This window comes from Daphnia carinata, chromosome 1, assembly GCF_022539665.2.
Source record: "Daphnia carinata strain CSIRO-1 chromosome 1, CSIRO_AGI_Dcar_HiC_V3, whole genome shotgun sequence".
Lineage (NCBI taxonomy): Eukaryota > Metazoa > Arthropoda > Branchiopoda > Diplostraca > Daphniidae > Daphnia > Daphnia carinata.
The window spans coordinates 2,195,999-2,215,128 of NC_081331.1; the positions used below are offsets into that span (position 1 = coordinate 2,195,999).

At 38.0% G+C, this 19,130-nt stretch overlaps 4 protein-coding genes across 10 annotated transcripts; 2 read left to right on the forward strand and 2 right to left on the reverse strand.

Annotated features, from left to right (window-relative positions):
• The first annotated feature begins 431 nt into the window (after positions 1 to 431).
• On the forward strand, positions 432 to 5,971 carry LOC130692577 (la-related protein 1B-like). Its single transcript, XM_057515713.2, has 16 exons — positions 432 to 1,028; positions 1,215 to 1,297; positions 1,726 to 1,863; positions 1,935 to 2,238; positions 2,303 to 2,440; positions 2,549 to 2,936; positions 3,022 to 3,211; positions 3,278 to 3,524; positions 3,606 to 3,670; positions 3,731 to 4,018; positions 4,091 to 4,282; positions 4,340 to 4,483; positions 4,557 to 4,669; positions 4,737 to 4,951; positions 5,017 to 5,429; positions 5,500 to 5,971. Exons 1-16 carry the CDS (start codon positions 728 to 730, stop codon positions 5,713 to 5,715), a joined length of 3,435 nt encoding a protein of 1,144 aa, XP_057371696.1. The 5' UTR covers positions 432 to 727; the 3' UTR covers positions 5,716 to 5,971.
• An 846-nt stretch (positions 5,972 to 6,817) lies between these two features.
• Positions 6,818 to 9,364, reverse strand: LOC130692457 (rho GTPase-activating protein 1-like). The gene is made up of 11 exons (XM_057515570.2): positions 9,221 to 9,364; positions 9,037 to 9,152; positions 8,854 to 8,967; positions 8,560 to 8,793; positions 8,408 to 8,465; positions 8,124 to 8,342; positions 7,971 to 8,069; positions 7,695 to 7,888; positions 7,419 to 7,631; positions 7,243 to 7,349; positions 6,818 to 7,181 (listed from the first exon to the last, which is right to left on the reverse strand). Exons 2-11 carry the CDS (start codon positions 9,077 to 9,079, stop codon positions 7,011 to 7,013), a joined length of 1,452 nt encoding a protein of 483 aa, XP_057371553.1. The 5' UTR covers positions 9,080 to 9,152; positions 9,221 to 9,364; the 3' UTR covers positions 6,818 to 7,010.
• A 91-nt stretch (positions 9,365 to 9,455) lies between these two features.
• LOC130692455 (uncharacterized) lies at positions 9,456 to 13,143 on the forward strand. 3 transcript variants are annotated; one of them, XM_057515567.2, is made up of 5 exons: positions 9,456 to 9,721; positions 9,791 to 10,188; positions 10,247 to 11,667; positions 11,734 to 12,179; positions 12,246 to 13,143. In XM_057515567.2, the coding sequence occupies exons 1-5, from the start codon at positions 9,602 to 9,604 to the stop codon at positions 12,849 to 12,851; spliced, it is 2,991 nt and encodes a 996-aa protein (XP_057371550.1). In that variant the 5' UTR covers positions 9,456 to 9,601; the 3' UTR covers positions 12,852 to 13,143. The 3 variants fall into 3 exon arrangements, with proteins under 3 accessions (XP_057371550.1, XP_059353513.1, XP_057371551.1); XM_059497530.1 differs by lacking the exon at positions 9,456 to 9,721 and having other exon boundaries at positions 9,814 to 9,990; positions 10,047 to 10,188; XM_057515568.2 differs by lacking the exon at positions 9,456 to 9,721 and having other exon boundaries at positions 9,814 to 9,990; positions 10,059 to 10,188.
• LOC130692458 (obg-like ATPase 1) lies at positions 12,887 to 18,904 on the reverse strand. Of its 5 annotated transcripts, XM_057515573.2 has the most exons (11): positions 18,857 to 18,900; positions 18,522 to 18,626; positions 18,377 to 18,460; positions 18,243 to 18,303; positions 18,040 to 18,170; positions 17,790 to 17,959; positions 17,654 to 17,731; positions 17,481 to 17,578; positions 17,177 to 17,414; positions 16,988 to 17,110; positions 16,749 to 16,926 (listed from the first exon to the last, which is right to left on the reverse strand). In XM_057515573.2, exons 2-11 carry the CDS (start codon positions 18,616 to 18,618, stop codon positions 16,807 to 16,809), a joined length of 1,200 nt encoding a protein of 399 aa, XP_057371556.1. In that variant the 5' UTR covers positions 18,619 to 18,626; positions 18,857 to 18,900; the 3' UTR covers positions 16,749 to 16,806. The 5 variants fall into 5 exon arrangements, with proteins under 5 accessions (XP_059353519.1, XP_057371558.1, XP_057371557.1 ...); XM_059497536.1 differs by lacking the exons at positions 16,749 to 16,926; positions 16,988 to 17,110; positions 17,177 to 17,414; ... (5 more) ...; positions 18,377 to 18,460; positions 18,857 to 18,900 and adding exons at positions 12,887 to 13,085; positions 13,145 to 13,267; positions 13,370 to 13,607; ... (4 more) ...; positions 14,404 to 14,460; positions 14,537 to 14,624; XM_057515575.2 differs by lacking the exons at positions 16,749 to 16,926; positions 16,988 to 17,110; positions 17,177 to 17,414; ... (6 more) ...; positions 18,522 to 18,626; positions 18,857 to 18,900 and adding exons at positions 12,887 to 13,085; positions 13,145 to 13,267; positions 13,370 to 13,607; ... (5 more) ...; positions 14,541 to 14,624; positions 14,685 to 14,781.
• Positions 18,905 to 19,130: the final 226 nt, after the last annotated feature.

Here is a 19,130-nt window from a genome sequence, read left to right on the forward strand (position 1 = left end):
CATGGGTTTTAACATTTTTTACAAGCAATTTTATAGCAAAAATATTCCAGATTTATTGAATAAGATAAAATTGCTAACTTTCTTTGCTACAAGATATTCTCAAAACATAATATTTTAAAATTTAAAATTACAAGTTCAAAAATGTGCTTTTTCAGAAAATGTCTTGTAGATGTTCCATAACTTATATTTGACATCGTTACCTCCGCCTCCCTTTTTCCACATTTTACATGTGGTAGTCGACAGGGTTTCCAGACAAAAATGAGAATAAGAAATGAAAAAATTTAATACAGTTTAAAGTATTGTATGCAACGAAAAAATATTGATTAACGATATATGGGAATTTTATAACGTTTAATGTAAATACGACAAATTTCATTACGTTGAAACGTCTCAGTTCCCAGGATCCGGTCGGTTCTCGACCATGCCTGGCCCTCTGTCTGTAGACCGAGGTGTATGTCTGTATGCGCATACATACAGCGTATGTTGTTGATTCCGCGTGTCAGTTTTTGTCACGCACTCGCTTTTCCTCATTTCATTGAGCAGTGAAGGGGAGAAAACTCGCAGTGATCCATCGGATGGATGATGAAGAGTCATAGAAAATTGTTCGAGTGTATGTAAACATTCTACTAAGTTATTTATCAAAAGTCTGCATTATAAGATTATCTGTGACTGCTAATTGGAATCCACACGTGTCAGCCAGGCCAGTTGGTTAAGACGTAAAATAATCATGGCGACCCTGACAGAGTCGACTGCCGTCGACTTGCCTTCGGCGAACGGTAATCATAAAGAAGCTATTAGCGACACACAAAAGTGTGGGCCTCCTTGCCAAGTAATCTCTCCCAAGAATCCCGATACCAATGATGAAAATGCCTGTTCCATTGAAAAAGCTACCGAAGAAGCATTGAAGGAAGGAAGTGAGAATAAAAAATTTATTGAGGCCCCGATTCCTAAAGTAAATCCATGGACTGTCAATCGCACTGGTTCACACCAGGTTGGGCCAAGCAAGCCGCCATCAAGACATTTCCTAGGTAAGCACATTTCAATCCTTTCACTTTGCTCTGCCCTCATTCTGCACATGGTTTTCCCTGAGAGTAAACACAGTTGTTCATGCCAGTAAGTGCACACATGGCCATGTATGAGTAGCATAGCAGTGTGAGAGGCATCTTTTTCTTTACATAAAGGGATTGGTCTAAAACATTCATTGTTTCATATAGGGAGACCCCTCCAGCAGCAAAGGCAGCAGCAACCTACAGTTGTTAAAGCCAATATAATGGATAGGAGAAAAGTCAATGTCAAGGTAAAACAAAAAACTCAACAGTTGTCATCTTGATGCAAAGAGAAATATAAGTATAAGTAGGTTAAGATAAGACAAGGTGTTCAAAGTTTAGAAAGTATTGGTTTTTAACATCATATTGTAGGCAACGTAGCGACACCACGTGCGCTTTTTTTTGTTAAGTTAAACCAGTTAAACGTCATAGCGAATCTGGCGCAGTGGTAAGGAATGGTTGCCTTAGGGAAGTTCCATTCCTCACCACCCGTTGCAGAACAAGGTAGTGCGATATAGTATTTTAGAATGTTTTTAAAGGAAAGGAAACCATGATGCCTGATTTATCAATAGGAATAATTTTTTATATTGTATCCGATGTGTCGAATTTTTTATCGTTTTCACTTGTAGTACTGGTCGCAGCGTTAGCCTTTATTTTTACTTGTTTACATGATAATCAGGCTAGCGATTTCAGTGACGTAGGAGACTGGCCGACCTTGGGCGAAGCTGCTCACGCAGCTGCAGTGGTACGACCGAAAGACGAAGTACCAACCGTTACGGTTTCGGTAATCAATAAGCCTCGCACCTGGGCAGATGAGGTATTGTATTCTCACATTTCCTCATCGATTTTCAGTCGAAGTTTATACATAATACAAATTAAAATATTCAGGTCATCGTCGAAGAATTGGAAGAGGGTGAAATTGTCGAGAATGATGAAGGGAAAAAGAAGCATGAAATTACGAGTCGTGTGGAGAAAACCATTACACCTAAAAAGAATCTGCGCCGTTCCACTGGGGAAGAGTTAGAAGAAGGAGAAATAGTGAGCTCGGACGAGGAGGCTCATTTGCCTCAAGTAACTGTCCGGAAAACTGACAAAAAAATAACTCAGTCTAGCCCTAACAACGCAGCTTCAAACAATAAAGATAAACGAGGAGTAGAAAATAAAGAAAATCGCGCTGACAAAAAGAAAAAGGGTGGGTAGTTCTTAGACTTCGGGCATTCTGTAACATGTGTTAATATTTTTAATTTTCACAATAGGACCAAAACCCCGTTGGGTACCGCTCGATATCGAACCACCATCGGTACGACCAAAGTCCCAAAAAAATAAATCGTCTCGATCCCCAAAAGATGTATCTAACAGTACTGCTCAAGATGGACGGAAAAGCGCTGCAAAAGGTTTTTTTTTGTTTTGTTTGCTTTATGCTTTCTTACACTCTTTCAAAATTGGTTATCAATGGATGTTTTTGTTTGTTCACTTTCATCAAAATATTTTTTTAATCGTAGGAGAAGTTAAAGAAAAGAGAATCAACGGCGACCAACAAGAATCTGGTGGTCCTCAAAGGAATAACCGTGGAATGTCCGGCTCTGGTCGTGCAGGACGTGGACGTCATCGATCACGAGGGAATGCGCTTGGTCGCTCTCGATCAGCACCTCACGGCGATGGAATTATTGAATATTCAGATTTTATGGCACCCATATTCTCAGCTGGATTGGCAGATTATGGCACTCAAGACTCTCCATTTGTAACTCCGTTTGTTGGTATGGCTGTCGGTGGCGTTGGCCTGGGTCATGTCCCTACCAACGTGGCTCTTCTCGTTCCCGCTGTTCTACAGCCGCATACGAAACCAGTTGGAGATGCATCAGTCGTGAAAGATCTTGTGAGGAAACAAGTGTAAGTGAATATTTCCCGATCCCTGATGTCAAAGTTTAATCTTTTTTTTTTTTTTTTTTTTTATATAACATATTACATATTACAGTGAATACTACTTCAGTGAGGACAATTTGCAAAGAGATTTTTTCTTACGTCGTAAAATGGACTCCGAAGGTTATCTACCTATATCGCTAATTGCATCCTTTCATCGCGTTCAAGCATTAACACAAGATGTCAGTCTCGTTATACAAGCACTTCAGCAATCCTCTTTGTTAAAAATCAAAGACTTGGTGAAGGTATGTTAAGCTCTTTTTCTCCAGTAACTGATAGCTTACTTACATTTCTTGGTTCTTTCTGACAAGGTTCGAACTGTTAATGATCCTGAAAAATGGCCCATCCTTCCTGAAACGGTTAAAAGCGAAGAGCAACCAGAAACAATTGTGACATCCACAGGAGGCAATCTTGAAGAGAAATCTGTAAATATTGAGACACCTAATATCACGATGCCTGAACCCGAATCCGCTAAAGTGGAAGTGATAAAACCTGATACAACGAAAGTTGGTCCAGCCAAACCTAAATCACCGAAAAGTGGACCAACCAAATCTGAAGGTTTGCGAAGTTTAGCTGCACTGTCGTACTTTATAAAACAATGCGGTTTTATATATATCTTTTTTTTTTTGTTTTTTTAAGTCGTGACTACAAACGAAAATGCAAAGACTAGTCTTCCTAAAACAAACGAAGAAGAATGGAAAGAGGTGAGAATACTTCTGCTATTTATAATACTTGTTTCTTGTGTAATATATTCAATATCATAGGTCAAGCGCCGTGTTAGAGATAGGCAGTCATCAGTTTCATCCTCTAGTGGAACCTTACCCTACGAAGCGGCAGTGGAAGAGAAAATAGCTGGTCGATCGAGGCAGTCATCTGTTAGTTTGTCTAAAAACGCAATTGGTCCAAAATGTGAAGATAGGGAAGAACTCGATTTTCAATTCGACGAAGAATTGGACCGGCTACCGGTGGTGAAACAGAATACTTTTACCACTGATTGGTCTGATTCTGACGACGGTGAATACGATGAAGTCGGCGATGATTTCATAAACAAGGTAAACATCAGTAGTTTCTTTCCCTTTACAGGTATTAGGAAGGCTATTTTTTTTTTAATCTACTTATTTTAGATTTTGATTGTCACGCAAAGCAATCGGCCAACCAAACACGAAGGTTATGACCGAACTGGAGATTGGACAACGCGCACCAAAATCACACAAGAACTCGTGCACGACATAGAGGATGGATTGCGTTATTATGAGCAAGACTTGTGGAACGATCACGAATGGGCTCCTTCGGTTAATCCCACCTCATCTTTCAAGGTAATGAACTTCCTATAGTTTTCAGATGGTTATCGTAAAAATCGTATTATTTTTTAGACTGTCAATTTGATATCGCGTGAAGATTTTGAAAAGATAGCACCGAAGTCGCAAAAACAGGATATACCTCAACCTCCTCCACCACCTCCACCTTCTCTAAGAATTTCTTCTATGCATAATCGAGGAAGAGGAAGAAAACCAGAAGTATTTTAAGCAACTTTATTCCGTACAGCGTTCCGCGGCATTAATGTATTTTCCTGCTGTGTTTTCATTCTAGGTGCCACGCTTTTATCCGGTAACGAAAACGGATCCAATACATTTCGATGAACGCACACCTCGCAAAAGAAAGACAAGGCATGGCGATAATCCACCTGTAGAGTGTCACGTTGGGTAATAGAACTACCTACTAGCTTACACTATTTGTTGAAAGGGTACATTGTTCTTTTCCGTGTGTTAGGTGGGTGGTAGACTCAAAAGAACACAGAGTACGAACAACCAGCGTAGGAAGCTGTGACTTGGGCACTAGCCCTGCGGAAAAGAGTTCAATAGCAGGTAGCTACGGTAGCACACCTCAGTCGCTACCGACTTTCCAACATCCATCACACGCACTGCTAAAGGAAAATGGTTTTACGCAACAAGTATACACCCGCTATCGTGCTCGATGTCTCAAAGGTAAATTTATACGATTTTTCTCCTTTACTTCTTAATGCTTAAGTTTAATTATCATTTATTTGAAGAACGCAAACGTGTGGGAGTTGGTCAGTCACCCGAGATGAATACGCTGTTTCGTTTTTGGTCGTTTTTCCTTCGTGCCAACTTTAACCGAAAAATGTTTGACGAGTTCCGTCGGCTTGCTCTTGAAGACGCGGCTGTTGGTTATCGTTACGGACTGGAGTGCCTCTTCCGTTACTTCTCGTACGGATTGGAAAAACATTATCGCCAAGAACTCTACCAGGTTTTCCAGGAAGAAACAATTCGCGACTACGAAACGGGTCAACTTTACGGCCTTGAGAAATTTTGGGCCTTTTTAAAATACTACAAAAACGGCCGGAAACTCTCAGTCGACCCCAAACTTCAGGAATATTTGTCCAAGTTTAAAACTATCGAAGATTTCCGCGTCGTCCAGCCTCTTGATCAACGTAGATCCAAGGTAAGATTCTATCGATGTTTACGTTGAGGTACAGATCATTAAAGCATGTATTCTTCTTATTGGGTAACAGTCACTAGGCAACAGAAAACGATCGGAATCTGAAAGCTTAGGCGATGCTCGCAGATTTACTAAGCAATCGTTCCATCATCAGATGACTAAGAGGTATGGCTCCGGAAGGATTGTTCATGTTTCTTCTGACGAACCAACAGCCAAAAACGTGAATACCGCTGTGAAAACCAATCGTCGAACGCGTTCACAGAGCTTTACTGACAATTCGACCGCGTAGGGAGAAAACCGGACTGAGAAGGGTGGGGAGGGATAATTCGACCTGATAAAGAAACACGAGTACAAAGCGCGAAATAATGAAAGTCGGTTAGTTTACTCAAAAAAGTCTGCCCAAATTTTTCAGATTTATCAATCCAGACAGACGTAACATCTTGAAAAAAACAACTATAAAAACAAAAAAAAATTTTACGATATAGGACTCCAGTGAAGTAGTGTGTGCCTTTGGGTGGGTTGTAAACTTTTCTCTTTTCTCTTGTTTGCAAAAAAAAGAACCCACGCCTAAACGAAACCATCACGCGAATTCATTTTGATTTATTAATATCCCTACGGTGCGCTCGAAAGACGCTTAAATTTAGTTATTTCACTTTCCGTGTGAGAATTTCTTCTGTATTCTGTTTTCTACGTCGTTTCTCTGGGTAAGAAGTATGGACTTTCTTTTTGTTTGTTCAATTGTCCTCGAGAAAAAAGAATGCTCGCTTTCGGGCATATGTATAATTTTTTTCTTTTTTCATGGAAGACGTCTAGGGGAAACATCAACATTTCATATTTAGAACGTCTCAGTTTTTGAGAATCTTTCGTGTAAGACGTCTATGTTTGATGCTCGTAGATGTAGAATTTATCGAGGAATTCTTTTTTGGTTTTTACGATGCCAAAACAGCGATTCACTTCGTAATTGTTTAGAAACAGAAAATTTCCTTCTTGGAATGTCAAGCTTTTTCATTTTTCATAAAGTGCATGGTAAACGTGCGTGTCGTTTTTTTTTCGTGGGATTTTGGTAGGGATAATTTCATCTTCTATCTGTTTGTGGGGCTTTGACATACTTTTCAACCCTTTATTAATTCAAATGTGGCGACTCAAATGAAGAAAAAAAATGTATATCATACTATGTATTTTCTTACGCTCTTTTTTTGCACTTTCTTTCTTTGTTCATAAGTGACAAATAAATTAATTTAGCCCAACAAATGTTTTTTGGTATTTTCTTTCTTGTTAAGTTTTCTGATCAAACAAACAAATATGGAAATGAGCTAATAATCTAGCATTTGGCTTTTCTCAGCAAAAAGTCCATTATGTTTTCTTTTATAGTTCACTAATGAATTGCTCACTGATGTCAGAATATATATAATTTGAGAGGTATTTGTATACACCTTGACCTGCAAAACACTCACTTGACACAACCGAGAACTAAACTTGATAAGCACGATTCTAATCTTATAATGAAGAGGCTCAAAATGAAAACAACAAAAACAAAATATAAATAGCAGTCGCCGAGACTAGGTGGCCATTGGAATGTCTCAATTATAGGATGAAAATTTCTGCATAATGAGACAATATGTGCTCCGTTAGGGCATTAATGGGACCAATGGCCGCTAAAGACATTTGCTGGTTCTGAGACCAGACTAAATTGGGCCCAAACACCACAGCAAGATTGAAAGATGTCATTTTGTTAAGGTCGCTCCTGTCTTGAACCTATGACGCAATAGGATTATTGCTGTACGTATGTTTAGAAAGTGAAACATGGAAATCCTACTTTAGCAAGAAATTGTGCGAGGTATTTCAACAATATGTAATTATCTTCGGGCAACCGTTCCAAGATAAGCGTTTTCACCATTTGAGCACGCTCCTCCTTGTTTAAGCCTATTGACGACACGAAACTAAATTTGGATGATAGAGCTAAAAAATGACGTATGAAACAAAATAACTTACGCTGAAAATTGATGATATCATCGAACAAGTCAAAAGTCATAAGGGGTTCTTTTAGTTCCCGTAAAAACGTTTTTAACGTTACTGCAGCTAGATGATAATCACCAGGAAAGTCATGCTGAAAGTCAATGGTTTCACCCCGATTAATACGGGACTGGACATCACGAACCAATGTTACACTTGCTGAACGGCGGAATAACCCTTCCGTTTCTAGAGCTGTAACATAAAGTTTACATTACAGTAATAGATTGCTTTCAGTATTATAACTCAGAGAATTACCATCCGGTTGGCTAAGAAATTCCACACATCGGCAAACTATCGGCGGAATCACCTGTCCGTTGTTGTGGTTCTTGATAAATTGCAGTGACACACCAAATTGTTGGGTGGGTAAAGGCTGGCTAGAGGACGCGGAATCCACTTGAGAATCCTGTCCAGATTTATTTGCATTTTTTGACACCAACATAGCATCATGTCTAAGGTTCCCCAGAAAAATTAACAATTAATAAGAAAATTTCCACATAAATCATTGCGATGTTGAATCTTTGGATTTTTTACGTCAGAACAGGAGGTGGTATGCAAACTTGATTTAGATGGATATGGTTTCCCAGTTCGCTGAGGTAATTGACGTACATCATTTTACGCCCGAATTTTATGCTGGAAATAAACTGTTATTCTGCTGAAAGCTGCAAATATTAAGAAGAGCTATACCTTATAAATGGCTTGAACAATTGCCAAATGACTCGAATGAAGTTCGTCGGATGTACGAGGTACAACGCTTTCAAGTTTTTTTTGTACTTGCGATCGAAAGCTCGATAAGCCTGCAAAAGCCATCGAAAAGATGGTTTGTTCTGACTGTTGAGACCATGATGGAAGTACACAACAGTGTAATCAGTTTCAACATAATTGTCTAAAGTGTGCATCAGGTAGCTGAAAAAATGGCAGTGTTTAGAATATTGATACTTGTCCAAAGGAAATTTGCATACTGATATTACCTCAATAATCTATTATGATCCAACACTTTGTTACTTGGTAATCTGCATGCAGAAACAACTGAAATAAAAAGCCAAAGAAGTGTTTATGAACAATACAGTCAGCATTTGTAATACTATAATAATAAATAACTATAGAATAAATATACACTAACCAATAACTTTACGTCCATAAGTGTCGTCACCCACCACATCCACAATTCTATGTTGAGCAACATCAAGGAAATCATCTACAACTTCTTTTGAAAGTTCACCTAAAGCAGGAATTAGGGATGGATATTCTGGAATCAGAGACGGCAAGCCAAAAGCCTCTTCAAAATTTTCTTCAATGGTGCCATCAGACACAGGTGTTTCTAGAAATTCTTCTACTTCTATTCCACTGGCATCACCTATAGCAAGATAATGTTATTTTACAGTTCAGGTGATGCCGCAAGAACTATCGAATATACCTTCTGCATTTACTGGTTGTTGAAGTTCAGAATCATCAAATTCCAAATTTGGCTCATAATCATGTATATCTGAAAGGCTAGGATATGGATCTTCAGCATCTCCTACTAAATATGCTGTCACAAAAATGGTTTTTAAACTTAAAAAAAAAAATGCATCGAGATATATTAAAAGCCAAAAGTTACCAGGTATTGCAGACTTCGGTTTGCTGGGATTATCGCGATTCATTTCCTGACTCGTTGATGTGGCATTTGATATTGGTTTCTCCAAAAGTTCTTTCGATAGATTAGAGAACAGTAACCTAGATAAAGCGATGTGCCAAATTGCAATCTAGAATTAACAAAAAACCAATAATCGGTTCCCAAATACCTCAGAAAAAATTATACAATCTGAAGCGGAAGATCGTTTTTCTGTATGTAATCAATCTGTTGCTATAGCTTTTAGCCGCAGGCAGCTGTCAAACCCTCATAACAATACACACACGAATGGTGCCGACCTATGTAGTGTGTATGTGTACACCCCTTCATATGAGGAAGAGGAAACGAGCATTGTACAGTACACGATCGTAATACGGCAACCCTTTTGGTTTAAAAAAAGTTACGGTTGTTGAACCTTATGGCCCCGCGGTGTCTGAAAATGAATAAACGATAGCAGACGAAAATGCGATTGAATCTGCCAGGGTAAAATAGATGTATAGGAACTAAGAACCGCAATTGAATGAAAAAATTGTAGAATCTCATTAAAATTAAAATGTTGTCTCCAAACAAAAAGTATTCTTTACCTAATTCTACTGGTTGCTATTCATTTTCAAACCACCCCTATGAAGATTTTCTAGAAGAATATCATGGTTTTTCAGACATCCCCATCAAGGTAACTCGTTGATGACATGATGACAAAGGCTGTTTTAAAATTTTTAAAACCAGATGTAACATTTTTTAGGTTTTAATTTTGTCCTGTGGGGATTTACCTTTTGCTGTATATTATACCTCTCTCTGTTCCAATCAGAGAATTACCAACATCACTGTTACAGATGTATCTTCTATCACAACAGCAAGAAATGTCTTGTTTGTGAAAATTATTAGTGATATTACGTTTGATCTTAATAGTGATGAAGATCTCCAATACTTATGGAATGTTTGGTATAATATGAAGTGGTCATCGAAAACTAAAAATAGATTTTTGAAAGATGTAACAGAATTATACACAGGGAAGCTCCCACACAACTTGAAAGTTCCAGTAAAAAGTGATATGGTTTTGCTACAGATTATTTGGGGTGCCTGGATTTCATCAGTTTCAGATATGAATCCAAACTCTATACAACAAATTTGCGACCAAAGGTATGTCGTAATAATATATTGTATAAATATTTTTTTTTAATGTACCTTCTTTCAATAGATATGAATCAATTATCAACCACATCCAAGGGATTGTATCAAACAAAGTTCCAAAACTGAAAAGCAATGTTTACAAACCAACATTGACTGAAGTTTGGGATTGGATGATTACTGTGACCAAAGATCACACTGACCATAAATCAACAAAAAATGCCAAGGAAATTCGTACCTATTTTGAAACAGGGAATTGTTGCGAAAGCCAAGATCTGAAGGCCTGCATTAATCCAACATTTTTAAATCCAAAAACTGGTCGATGGGCACTGGATTCTTCCGTTTCTCCTTTTGAAACATATTTCAATCTCAAGCAGTTGACTCATCACGATTTTGAGAACGATTTTCTTAACTCATGCAAGAGAGGCTTATACAATCAAGTTGAAAACTTCCAAAAGTGGTTGTCGAACGGCACGTTGTCGTTAAATATTGGCGATCCCTTAGAACTTTGCCTTCGCAAGACGTGGACAGATCTATTTAACATTGTAGACTGTTCCAAACTGCCGGATCATGTTGGATTGGCAAACATTCTCAATGCTGCACGGCTCGCATTGGTCGACGAACCTCACGCAATTCTTTTAACTCGTTCATCCCCGTGGCGGGACAATACTACAGGTGTGCGCTACGATTCCGTCAAGGAGTTTATTGAAGAATCTCTCTGTTCTTCTATAAAAATGATACCAAGTTTGTATGGTTTGATGTTAATTAATCATGTTCATCTGGGTAACCCTTTACCACTTCGAACAAGCTGGCGCCCATCTGCCCGCCTTCAATGGACGCACAGCTTAAGCTTCAAAAACATGCACATTGAATGCGGTGGCGCCATTAACGATTTTTTTGAAACTCTTCAAGCAAAGAGTTTTTGCAATCTAGAGTCGGAGAACAAAAATGCATGTGAATCCTCATTTACTCCCCTTTCCTATTGTTATTTGGTAAGCTCCTTTACCGCACGAGTGGAACTTGTTGAAACCAATCGTGAATGTCTGGAACATCCGCTTCTTCCGCCATCACTGCAACTTGGGTGGAATACTCTTCAAGCCTGGATGAAGGGAGAAAGGGTCCTCCATATGAAAATTAAACTTTTACACACAAATAAAGAAGATGGGCCGTTACGGCTAGTATTGGCTCCTCAAAGTGACGCAACTGCGCAGTATATCGATAGCTTTGAACTGAGCTGCGATGGATGTAATATAGAAGTATCCTTTATGCTTTTGGAAAGTCACAATCTTGACCTAAAAACTACGGCTGTGTATCTTACAAGTGGCATAGCGCGAACAGTGATTTCGTCGTATTGTTTTCTGGCTGATGCTTCCTCTACACTCTTCCATTTTCCACCGCCATTCAGAGCCAAGGAAAATTCAACAGCTTTTCTAACATGCCTCGAGTTTGAAGAGTTTTATCATGTTGATTTACCAGGAATTGCACAGGACGGTAATTACATACGCGTATAACTGAAGAATCAAACATTTAACTGCTAACTTACCATCGTCTGTTTAGACATTATCTTGTCAACAGACAGGGAGCCACCGTCTGAAGCGGGGCATCGTGTGACACTTGTAGCTGGCGCGATTTGTCAGGAATTGACATTCCCATGGCCATTTAAAGAAGCTGGTGTTCACACTTCCTGCGATGAGGACGACAGCCGTGTTCGCCTAATCTTACCAAAGTCGATGAACGAGCCGCATCCCTTCGAGTGGAAGGATCGTAGAAAATGGGACATCAGCTTATTAAATCCATGGAATCCCGAAACTCTGTTGAAAGACCTTAACTTCCATCTTAGCGCTCAATTTGACTGTTGTGAGTTGAAGCGTCAGATGTTGAATGAGGCAGACAATGATACAATTAGCCCTAGCTCGTTTCTCAAAGGAGTAAGAGAAATAATTCGAACGCTTTTCCAGTCCACCATATTGGATGGTAATCTTCTATACGTTATACGATCTAAGGTAAACATTTTCTTTAAAAGAAGAAATTATTTTGTCTAATAATTGCGGAAACCAATAATTTTTCAGAACGACCCTAAACTGAAAAATCTGTGGTTCATCCGAGTGCATCTTCCAATACTTGTTTCCCCGTCATTGGCTCCAATATTACTGTTGACTGCCAATGACCATCGTTTGGCACAGAAGTTGGTTGATTGCGGGAAACTGGAGCAAACCACTGCTACAGAAGACTTTAAACGTATTTTTGTTGAAGGAGTGTCATCCTCCGAAGTATGTCCTATCTTCGTCAAATCAGAGGAAGAAGAAAGTGTTCTGCGCTATTTACTGCGCGTTAATGCTACCAAAGTATTCACAAATGCATGGCCCATCAAGCAGATACCTGTCGGGGAAACTAGTCCATGGCTTTGTACTTTTGTTTCTCCGAGCTATGCAGATCAAACAGGAACTGACGCTGAAATGGAGGAGTTAGTGGCTGCTACCAATAAGGTTTCCATCCAGACACAGGAGGAGAAAAATATTTTGTTTCAAGAGCGTTCGCTAGCATCGAGCGTATGTTCAAGATGTAAACAGACTAAGGAAAATCTCAAGCGTTGCTCACGATGCAGATCAGTAAAGTATTGCAGTGTCGATTGTCAACGGTCAGATTGGTCATCACACAAAGCGTCATGTCTCTAGCACGCAGTCTTGGTCGCCAATAAACTTACTGTATGTATTTTCGGTTATCTTTTCAATTGTATTGTCCCTTAGTTACAAACACCCGAGGGAGATGTGCAAGGCTGATGCAAGATTTTATTTCTTTTTGGCGTCTTTCCCAGCAGTGAGACCAGCCCCGGCATTGAACTTAAACAAGATAATATCTCCATCTTCAACGACGTAAAGCTTGCCTTGTTGTCGATACTTTCCTGCTGCCTATTTTTAAAAATACAGGTAATTACCAAGATATATATATATATGCACTTCACAATTACTTTGACAGCTGCCTCACTGCCTTCCTCTTTTAAGTCGTTGAATTTAAAAACTTCCGCCATTATAAAGCCTTTCTCGAAATCAGAATGGATACGTCCTGCCGCCTGTGGAGCCTTAGTTCCTTTCTGAAGAACGAAAAAAGAAGAAAACATGGAGCGAAAAAAATCCGGTTATCAAGAAGTGTTAAAAATAAAAATACAACCAAGGTGTAAGAAGAAGTAACGAACCTGAATGGACCAAGCTTTTACTTCATCGTGACCCGCAGTGAAGAAGTACATCAATTGCAGGACCTTATAGCCTTGCACGATAATCTTCTCGAATGTACTGTTCGCTTTATTTTCTTCGCAGAAAGCTTTCCTTGCATCAGCATCCATGTCGGCTATTTTTCCTTCGAAGGCACCAGAAAACGGAATCATCATTGCGCCAGGGTCGTTGGCATCAATCCATTCTTTGAGCTTCGGTAACCTATGGAAACATCAATGAGAAGTCAGCGATAGCCATTAGGTAGGCATAGTCTCAAGCACCATTTGTTCTTCTTCCGGATGTAATCTTTTTCTGCCATGTTAACGAGATAAACCACAGGTTTCGATGTGATGAACAAGTGCTTATTCAAGACTTCAATCTATAATGAAACGATTTAGAAACACTTAATTTCTGGATACCATTAAACATATTATCATTTATCGTTCATTTTCTTTACTTCCTGTACGTTCCAGTCACCATACCGAATATGCTTTGCCTGATCAACAAGGTGCGCCTTAACTTTGCACAAAATATCCTAAGAGCGAAACAATGTTACAAAACAGACATGTGATAAGTATAATTTCTATTACGTATTCTGTCTTCATTTTTTTATCGCTACGCATTAACGATTCCGTTTTTTTTATGGTGGCCAAAAGATATTCTTCATCTTTTAACCTGAGTTCTTCGTTAATGATTTCAATGTCGCGAACAGGGTTGACGTCGCCTTCAACGTGGGTAATTTCTTCACTTTCAAACGTACCTTTTTATTCAAAAATGTTCTTAGTACCTTTATTGGTGTGATTTTCTACATTTTGCGATTACTTACGACAAAGATGAAAAATCGCATCGACACCTCGGATATGAGAAAGAAAAGCATTTCCCAGTCCTTGACCTTCATGAGCTCCTTTTACTAACCCAGCAATATCCACAATATTAAGATAAGCTTGGACTTTACTATGTAGAAAATGAACAATAATTGAGAGAACTTTGATAAGGAAATCCTATTTCTAAATCTTACCTAGCTGGTTTGTAGTGTTCACAAAGCCAATCAAACCTCTCATCAGGAACTGCTACCCTACGTACAAGAAAAAAATCAAAGTTTAATATCAGCTTTAAATGATTTTTTATAAATTCAAAACTAAAAAAAAGACTTATTTTCATTAGGATCAATGGTACAAAACGGGAAATTTTCTGCAGGTGCTGAACTTTTGGTCAAAATATTGAAGAAGGTGGATTTTCCTGTGTATACATAAAAATTTGGTTACTATCCACTTTACAGAAAATCATGTAGTGACTAACCAACATTTGGGAGTCCGACAATCCCAATTTTAAGACTAGTACCAACACGTCCAATGAGAGGTTTAGGTTCTGGAGCAGCTTCTTTCTTTGGTGGCATTTTTACCTACAAAATGTACAGCAAAAAAAAATTACAATTAATGAGCACATGGGCTGCAGGGCAACTACGTGACAGATATTCAAATATATTAATTATTCTTTGCTGCTGAAGGATCTCAGCACCACAGTAAGACTGAGATTTTGAGCTTGTAATAAAATATTAATGAAATTAGAAACAAAAAACACTTTACAAACCTAGAAGAAAAATTTCACGAAGTTGATTCCAGTAAAACTAAAACAAAACCAAACCGGTTAAAGTAGGTATAGCCCCAGAAGAGGGCTTAAGCGTAGGTGATGTGTATATTCGAACCGCTAGATGCCTCAGTTGCGGGTACGGAAACAACCAACATCGGGAGCCCTGCGCTGGTACGTACTAGCGTGCCAACTTATGTTTTTTTACAGTTTTTGCCCGAATATTCGGTGTAATTCAAAAATGGCTAATTTGAGAAGAAAACGAATGGCCTTTTTTGAATCAGCGTAAAATTTTGATTATACTGTGTGATTTTTATCGAATTACAAGTGATGTCATTTTTGGCCGATTTTGACAAAAAAATGAAAAAGTGAGAAGGCTATAGCCTTCTCACTTTTCTCTCACTCTCACGAAAAAAATGAAAATGAAAATGAAAAAAAAAGAAAGAAAATGAAAATGAAAATTTTTGACAAAATTTTAAATTTCGCTTAAAATACATGATTTCGGTTTAGAATTGTATGCTTATTACGAAAATCCAATTTATTTTTCAATTGGCTTTATGGTTTTTTAATTAAACGTAAAAAACGAAAAAATAAGGAAAGTCGGGCTTACTATTTAGTCGGGCTTAAAAATTATTTCTGCAAAATATGACAGTCACCGAAATTGGTTGAATATCACAGGATATACTCAAAATTGAATGCTGATTCTGGGAAAATTGCTATTTTTTCCGTTAAGTCAATCGTTTTTGAGATACACCGAATATTTAGAAAAGTAATAGCGCGCCAGTACGCACCAGCGCAAGCGCGATGCAGCACAAATATTCAATGTATTTCAAAAACGGTTGGCCCAATGAAAAAAGTAACGACATATTTGTAATTCTCCTTTAATTTCGAATCAAATTCATATATTTTTATAGCTAAAATTAGATGTAAAAAAAAATCTAAATCAAAATTAAGCCCGACAAAATAAGTCGGGCTTAATTTTGAGTATGCTGAAATTCGGCTTTGTAATTTTGAAATTAGATTTGATTTGAATTAACCTAAAATAAAACGCAAATTTCATGGGAAATATTTGTTTTCTCGTCAAACCAGCCGTTTTGTAATAAATGGAATTAACGCGCTGCTGGCGCGCAAACATTTATCACCCGTTTTTTCCGTTTATTAATAAAGCTATAACCCCAAAGTAAAAACAAACTTCATTTTTGTGATTCTCGTTCAATTTTGAATCGAAATCATGTATTTTTAATCAAATTTATATTTTGGCCAAAAATGGAAAAGTGGAAAGGCTATAGCCTTCCTACTTTTGTCAAAATCAACAAAAAATAAAAACTCTTAGAATCCGATAAAAATCACACGGAACAAGCAAAATTAAACGTTGATTTTGAAAAAGTGGTTTATTTTTGTGTCAAATCAATCGATTTTGAATTATACCCAATATTCAATGGAATGCTAAGGCGGCAGTACGACCAGCGCTAGCGCGCCAGTACGCACCAGCACAAATATTCGGTGATGCAGCCCAAATATTCGGTGTATTTCAAAAATGGTTGTTCCAATGAAAAAATGAACGACATATATGTGATTATCGTTTAATTTCGAATCAAGGCCATGTATTTTTATAGCTATACCTATAAAAAAGTCTTATCTAAAAATAAGCCCGAAAAAGTCGGGCTTAATTTTCGGTATGGCAGAAATTCAGTTTGTAATTTTAACATTAAATTTGATGTAAATTAACCTAAAACGCTGATGCCAGAAAAAATATTTGTTTTTTCGTTTGTATTTAATTTTCCGGGTGTACCCATGGTTCGACGTCGGGAAAAATATAAACGCAACAAAAGGATCATTTCTTTTTTACATCTTTTCCAACTGTGAGACCAGCCCCAGCATTGAACTTGAACAAAATTATATCTCCATCTTCTACAACATAAAGTTTTCCTTGTTGTCGGTACTTCCCTGCAGCCTAGACAAAACATGTTAACATTGATTAAAATTACCAAAAAAAAAAAATGCCTATAAATTACTTTAACGGCTGCCTCACTGCCTTCTTCTTTCAGGTCAGCAAATTTAAATACCTCTGCCATAATGAAACCTTTTTCAAAATCTGAATGAATTCGACCACCTGCCTGTGGTGCCTTGGTTCCTTTCTGTAACAAGCAGGTAAAAATTTGGTTTGAGAATTGTTTTTGTTTACAAGCATGTGTGTGACTGACTTGAATGGTCCAAGCTTTGACCTCATTAGGGCCCGCGGTGAAGAAGTACATTAAATTCAAAGACTTATAGCCCTGAGCAATAATCTTATTGAAAGCACTGCTAGTTTTCTTTTCTTCACAAAAAGCATTACTTGTGTTGGCATCCATATCAGCTAGCTTGGCTTCCAAGGTCCCGGAAAACGGTAACATAATGGCACCTGGATCATTTATATCGATCCATTCTTTGAGCTTTGGTAACCTATGGAAGAATAAGAAGTAACTTGCCTGTCCATTAATTTAATATATAGTAATATTAATTACGCACCACTTATTCTTCTTCCGGATATAATCGGCTTCTGCCATGTTAACCAGATAAATAACAGGTTTAGATGTGATAAACAAATGCTTGTTCAGAACATCGATCTAGATCACCACAAATAGTTTTAATTCCGGGTTTGTGAGGAAAACTCAGAATTTGGAACTTTATTTATTTCTTACTTCTTGCACGTTCCAATCTCCGTAACGAATGTGTTTTCCTTGGTCAACAAGATGAGTCTTAATTTTGCAAAGAATATCCTAAAAATGAGAGCGCATATTACACAAACTCACAGTCTGAATACTATAATTTGGTTACGTATTCTGTCTTCATCTTTTTATCTGTACGCATAAGTGATTCCACTTTTTTAATTGCAGCCGTCAGAGATTCTTCATCTTTCAACCTAAGTTCTTCATTGATGATTTCAATATCTCGCACAGGATTGACGTCGCCTTCCACATGAGTTACCTCTTCACTCTCAAAAGTACCTGTTTTTGTTCAAAGAATCAAAATTAACAATTGGGAGTTTCCCCGATCAGTAGTATAGTTTCTCATGACTATTGCTTACGGCATAGATGAAAAATCGCATCGACGCTCCTTATGTGAGAAAGAAATGCATTTCCCAAACCTTGGCCTTCATGAGCTCCTTTTACTAATCCGGCAATATCCACTATGTTTAGGTAAGCTTCAATTTTGGGACTGTGATAAAGCTAGAAAATGAAGAACAATCAAGAATACAAAGGATGGATGATATGATTCTTCAAACTTTACCTTGAAGGTTTATAATGCTGAAGCAGCCAATCAAACCTTTCATCAGGGACTGCTACCTTACGTGAACACCAAACCAAAAGTTTAATATGACAGTAAGCAAAAATTTTGTTCTTAATCACTAAAACAACACTTATTTTCATTCGGATCAATGGTGCAAAATGGAAAATTCTCTGCAGGTGCTGCACTTTTTGTCAGCACATTGAAGAAGGTAGATTTGCCTATGCAAAGTTGAAAGGTGAGACCATATGTCATGATTATTGGAAGAACACACTTACTTACCAACATTTGGGAGTCCAACAATTCCTATTTTCAGACTTGTACCAATACGTCCAATAAGAGGTTTCTGTTCTTGAGCAGCTTCTTTTTTAGGGGGCATTGCAGTCTCTGTATATTAAAGAAATGGTTATAAATGTGCATATATCTCAAACCATTGTCAGTCATATCATGAAGTAGACTTCAACTTTATGTGATAAACAGAAAAAAATGACAGCTTTGACAAATATGCCTTCTGTCGACAGCTTATTCTTTCTGTTTGACGATTTCGATGTTTAATGCAAGATATTATTTCACTACATCTAGTAATATCAAATACACGGCACAAGATTTCAGGATACCTTGAACAACAAGTCACGAAATCGGTACAACCCACCGGCACTGTGGCAAGTGGCAAGTACGTTGCAGACTAGAAACGGTGGCAAGGCTAGAACGTTGCCAGACTGGGGACATAAATCCCTATTTAAAAAAAATAAAATCCCCGCGCCTAAAACTGCATTGCCAGAGGGGCGTAATACCCCAAACCGAGCTCCACTTTCCACTGTTTGGTAACGAATGCAGAATTGAAATGTGTGGGAAAAAAAGTGGAAAAATAAAGTGGAACCTAGTGCGGCC